At 36.1% G+C, this 5539-nt stretch overlaps 2 protein-coding genes across 4 annotated transcripts in view; one reads left to right on the top strand and one right to left on the bottom strand.

Annotated features, from left to right (window-relative positions):
• LOC110018818 (AUGMIN subunit 8-like) overlaps positions 1–1150 on the top strand; it is a 3031-nt gene extending 1881 nt beyond the window's left edge. The window contains exons 4-6 of the mRNA XM_020716260.1: positions 88–177; positions 273–380; positions 505–1150. Of these exons, the coding sequence (XP_020571919.1) occupies positions 88–177; positions 273–380; positions 505–552 (246 nt within the window). The 3' untranslated portion in view covers positions 553–1150. The remainder of the gene's footprint in view (positions 1–87; positions 178–272; positions 381–504) is intronic.
• A 1134-nt stretch (positions 1151–2284) lies between these two features.
• LOC110018788 (probable ADP-ribosylation factor GTPase-activating protein AGD5) overlaps positions 2285–5539 on the bottom strand; it is a 34870-nt gene continuing 31615 nt past the window's right edge. For 2 of the 3 annotated variants that reach the window (XM_020716224.1, XM_020716226.1), the window contains 5 exons: positions 4426–4711; positions 4029–4189; positions 3170–3424; positions 3039–3094; positions 2285–2865 (listed from right to left, as the gene is read on the bottom strand). In XM_020716224.1, the coding sequence (XP_020571883.1) occupies positions 2706–2865; positions 3039–3094; positions 3170–3424; positions 4029–4189; positions 4426–4711 (918 nt within the window). In that variant the 3' untranslated portion in view covers positions 2285–2705. The remainder of the gene's footprint in view (positions 2866–3038; positions 3095–3169; positions 3425–4028; positions 4190–4425; positions 4712–5539) is intronic. The other variant, XM_020716225.1, reaches the window with a different exon arrangement.

The following is a 5539-nucleotide window of genomic DNA, read 5'->3' on the forward strand; positions in this document are numbered from 1 at the left end:
TATATATAGAATAAGTGATCCATCAGTAATTATATATGTATAATTATATGCCTAATCAGTTGCCTTTCACCTGCACGCTGCATGCAGGCTGATCCTCAGATACTCGCGATCTTGTTAAGGAAGGTTACAAACTTAATGTCTGCAATAAACGGGAATGTAGCGGCATGCAATACCATGGTATAATTTATTTTTATTATTATTATTATATGGTGAAAAATAAAATTAAAATGCCAGTTGCGTCAAATAATGTAGCTTAAAATATTATTGAACAGGCACAGCAAACGGTTCCTTTGGTAACAGAACTTGCGGGGGTGGTCTCAAAAGAGAAGCCGCTGATTGAAGAGTGCTTTGAATTGCTGGAATTGTTCTCTAAATTGCAGGTATAATACAACTAAGCATACCTTATCTTCCTCATTCCTCTCAAATGCTGTTCCTGTTTTTCTTCTCTCTTCTTTTTGTTTATCACCAACTCTAAGGCTGTTGTTGATATCCACTCATTTGCAGTTTCGAGAGGAAAGCCTGCGGTGTCATCTTATTCAGTTAAAATCCTAGAAATGGAATCAAGTGTGCTTTGGAATCCTTGCTTGAGTAATTTTATAATATATGCCAAATTCAACCATTTTGAATGGCTTTGTAAATAACCGAATAATAATAAAGAAAATACCACACAGGTTTTTGATTGAACAAAACTTACGTGTTCCCGGGTGAATATCAATCTCACCTTTAGTTGCTAAAGAGAGAGAGAGGTGCATTTGTTATATGGGCCATAGGAATCTCCTTTTAAGTTACTACACTCAGGAAGGTCAATGTTGTCACTATACCATTGGCGAGTGTCAACTGATTCGTATTTTCATTTGTAAAGCACTTCTAAGATGCATATGATTTAAACAAGAACGAGAGAGAGTAAAGGATAAATCGGTCGTGCATCAATACTATTGAAGTCACGAATTTTTTTGAAACTCAAAATCAAATCAGGCATGCAAATGTAAGCAAATGAAGGGTTGATATGACAACTGAGTGAGGAGGGTATTGAATGTGCTCAAGCATTTCTATTTATTTCGTTTTGTAAAATTCTACCATTTCAATACTCAACAACTGAATATAGGACAAAAAAAATTACCAATAGAATCAAACACACAATCTAATAGTGTATAAATATAAAGGGGCATTTACTTAAATACAGCCCAATTCCTATGTAATTACATATACAACACCTAAATTTTCCTTTTGACATTTATACCACCTGAATATTTCATATCACATCAAAAATATCATAATTTTAACTTCAAAAAAAAAAAGTAAAATACAACTTTTCATGTATATGTAACGTGGTATGGTATGTATGTAAGAAATACAGTTTAGGCATTAGATAAGTAAATATATAGGAATTGAGTGGCATGCATGTAAATCTTCCATATATATTTTATCTGAAGTCTTTCAATTATTCATGAAGCTTTCTCAGATTAGGGGTACAAACAAAATGAGAGCTTGAGCCACTTCAGCGATTATTTATCTAGGTTTGTTAGGTATTCAAGCATGGCTTACATTTATTTATTCATATAAATATCCATGTATAACATTTGGCTCTATGAATCACCATGCCCCATATATCAATTGTATTGTTTGTTGTTTCTTGGATCAATCTTCTTTAAATTAATTGTCAAGGTTCTATTAAGCCTTCTACCCTAAACCCTAATATTCAAGAGCAAACTTAACCTAGTGGCTCTATGCAACTAAATAATTTTTTATTGCTTGATATTTAATGATATTAACAAAAAATCATTTGGACCCCTTCAGTACACGAACCCCCAACAGTCCCTAAAAACCCTAAAAAACGTAAGAAGTTGCATCACTGACTAAATAAAAGAAAAAAAAAATTTAATGAAGGCAATAGCAAATATTAAGTGAAAATCAGTCTATTATTCTATATAAAGAAATAAAGACTACTGGCATTGCCCTATTGTTCTTAGAACTTAACTCTTTGTAAATAAATGTAAAGTTGTTCCCCAAAGAGATCAGTAAGAAAATCCACTTCTCCGTCTACAATCATTTCCATAAAGACAAGGCACCCTTCGATGCATTCTGCCTGAGCGCCAAACAGATGATTCTTAACCAATTAAATTGCACTTTGCGTTGTTTGTCACCATTGATATTAATATGAACCATAAATATCATGTTGATGGCACAAGTCCCTGTTCCAATATCCTGGTCTAAAATTATGAACGAAATCCAGAGTTGAATAGCAAGCAAAATATTGGGTCAAGGGAAGCCCAAGACGAGCACAATATAAATCACCGCTCTAATGATCAAATTTGATAATTACATGTTTTGGGCAAGTCAAAGTATGAGATGAGCGTTATCTAAAGTTACAGGCACAAATCCATGACTATCCAAACCTCAAATACAGCAATAATTTTATGAGAATAACAATTTTACTATTTTAACTTTCCGTACTCTACCCAGAACTTCAACTTTCTCTATCTAAATGATGTAAGTGCCCCTCCATTACAAGCACACTATAGGAACGGGTGCCAAACAATTGGGAGGTCCCTTATTCATTCTGGACGCTCACTCTATAAAATGAATCCGGCAAATAAAAATTGAAGTGTCTCCATGACAAGCGGCTAACTTAATCATCATTGGACCACCAAGAAAAATTTTCCTTCAAATAGTTAAACCAAATCAGAGTCTCGGTTCTGGCGCTTTCATTGCTTTGAGAGCATCCCTGGCATTAACGATGACAAGTCGTACTCCTTGCCTGATTGTGTGGCAGTTGCAGAAGACGCAGCCGGTGTAGAAAGCCTCACTGCTCCTCCAATGGCCACTCCATTGATTGGTGTACTTGAGTAGTTCATGGAGTACATGCTGCATAGTTTTAAGTGTTCATTAGCATACATGCACACCGACAAAAAAAAATGAAGGTCTGTAACGATCTCAAAAAGAAGAAAAAATCAATGTAAACGGAGGTTATCAGCACTAAAATATCTGGTTTTTGGCAACAATACAATATGGGCCTGTAATAAAGTTAAGTAGCTTGCCTGGGTGTAGGCAAAGATCCATAGCTTGCAGGATATGTAGGTTTAATTTTCCCAGTCTGTCGGATAAAGGGAAGAAATTAGGCATTAGTTATGAAAATTTTGAAACAGGTTTGGGCTTTCAAACCAAGTACCTGACTAAAGTTGTTGAGCGCATTTTGCCCAACCGCTGGCACTGTTCCTGGGGCAAAATAACCAAGAGTTGGCCAGCTTTGACTTGGGAGACCCCCACTATATGCATTGCAAACATTGATGCCAGATTGAATGGGATTCAATGGAATCATTGGAGGATTAACACCAGAGTTAGTAGCAGCCATGAGAAGAGCCTGTTGCTGGGAAAGGAATGCAAGCTGCTGTTGATGGATAGCATAGGGCGCAACCATATTGGACTGCAGTGCACCATCAGCACAATTAAGCAAATACAACACGGTAATTCATTTTTTGCCCATGTCTATAAATAATTACAAAAAAATGCAGTGGGCGAATAACTTGCATGAGCAGCTGCAGCAGCCTTTAAGATAAGAGGTACGTGTAACTTTTATACACTGATGATGCTTATAAGGCATTACTAAAAAAAACATTTCTACAATCCTAATTGTTCTCTCTTGCCATTGAGCGGTCAAATTTTAGTAACTGAATCTAAATCAGATCAGTAATTCAAAGATGTTGCATGATGTGATGAGGTTCAGTTTAATAAATTCTTGAGAATTTGAATCCGTCTCCTCCACAAACCTAACGATATTGTCAGAGAACAAATGTGATTTCGAAGTTCCTAAAACTTGGCTTCATATGTATATCTCCAATGAGAATTGCCCTACTTCCTAAAATCAACTCAAAAATCTTGCCAGTTGCCATGTAATAGTTATGATTGGAGAATTTGAAGACCTTAAATCCTACGAGAACTTCCACGAACATGTTGCGATGGTTTTTAGAAGGATATTTTGGAAAATAATGAAATGCACATTTAAAATATTAATAAAGTGAATGTTTGACCTTTTCAAATAGACCCATTATATCATTCTTCACATTTGCTTGTGATTTCACTGGAGCAACTGTCTGTGTCACAGATACTGAATCTTTAAATGGATCATCGATTAGAGCAGCAGACTGCATAGTGTTTCCAACAGATTTTGTTGTAATATTATTCTCTGCGGCTGCCAATAATAGATCGAGCGAGCAGTTAAACAAAATAAGCACAAGACTATAACTATAATAACCAATAGTGCATCAGAAAAGATCATTATGTGCAAGCTAATGGATCGAGTTGACTAAAGATCAAGTCCAAAAAGAAAAGCTTAAAGACAGAAAATGACCATGACATGGTAACCTAAAAAGATTAGAAAAATAGTCCCAATTAAGTTATGCACTAATAAATATCCGGGTGACTTACACTGGAACCCTGCCCAAGAATTATCTTCATTTGGTGATGACCCAAACTCGGTTCCCATTGAACTGTCCATAGAGAGCAAATTAAAAAGATCGGTAGCATAATCAATTTTTGGAGGTACTGTAGGTTCAGCTGTTGGGGTAAATTTGGCATGTGAAGAAAATTTAGTGCTGCGTTGGGGATTAACTTGAGTAGATGCAGTTTCAACTCCTGGGTGAGGCATCTCTGCTGGTTGTGGAGTATCAGCCTTTGGCAATGCTGGCTCAGTATTCGGTTCATTGGAAACCTGCTTCAGTTTCAAAAGGTTCAGATGGTATCTCATTCAAAATAGTTATCTGAAACCTTTTGCGAGATAGAAATGGTGTCACTTAAGAACCAAAAGTAAGTAATACAGGTACACCAATGGAAAATGATACAATAAATTGTTACAGGAAAATCCAATCACTGATCTAAGGTCATCGATGCTATTAAGCTTTGCTATTTTCTCTCTATCCATCAACCATAAAAATAGGAAGACACCAAAGCCCGATCATAAGACTAGGATTTAAAAGACATCAAGATTGTAGAAACGAAATATATCTTTATACTTTCCACCAATGTGAAAAAATGAAGGGGCAAAACGATATCGCACATCTAAGTAATCAAAACAAAAGGTCTATAATTTAATTACTAGAGTTAATTTAACTTTACTTTGAATTCGTTGGCACAAAAAGTCATGATGAGGAGTATTTATGTCCCTCAAATTCAAATTAACTACTTCAGTGAATTGCATTTGCCTCCCACTCAGTGGGAGAGCCCAGTTTGTCGGCACTAAAAAGAGTTATGTTTGGGGGTGTCGCCCGTAAGAAGCTGTCGGCAGCCGGAATTGAAATCCCATCGCCTGTTTCGAAGGGACGTTTTAATTTACGTGTGTGTATATATATATATTTCAAACTGACCTCATATTTTTCACAGTTTAAATGAAAGAGCGCTCTACCTCAAATCCTGTATCTATCCCGAGGGGTAAACACAAGACTTGAGGATGAGGCTCAATCAAATAAACTAGGAAAACATATGACATCCGTTTGGGTCTGCGAAACCGTTTTTATTTGCCGACAAGTTCCCCTATTTAATACAA

This window comes from Phalaenopsis equestris, unplaced genomic scaffold (genome assembly GCF_001263595.1).
Source record: "Phalaenopsis equestris unplaced genomic scaffold, ASM126359v1 Scaffold000036, whole genome shotgun sequence".
NCBI lineage: Eukaryota > Viridiplantae > Streptophyta > Magnoliopsida > Asparagales > Orchidaceae > Phalaenopsis > Phalaenopsis equestris.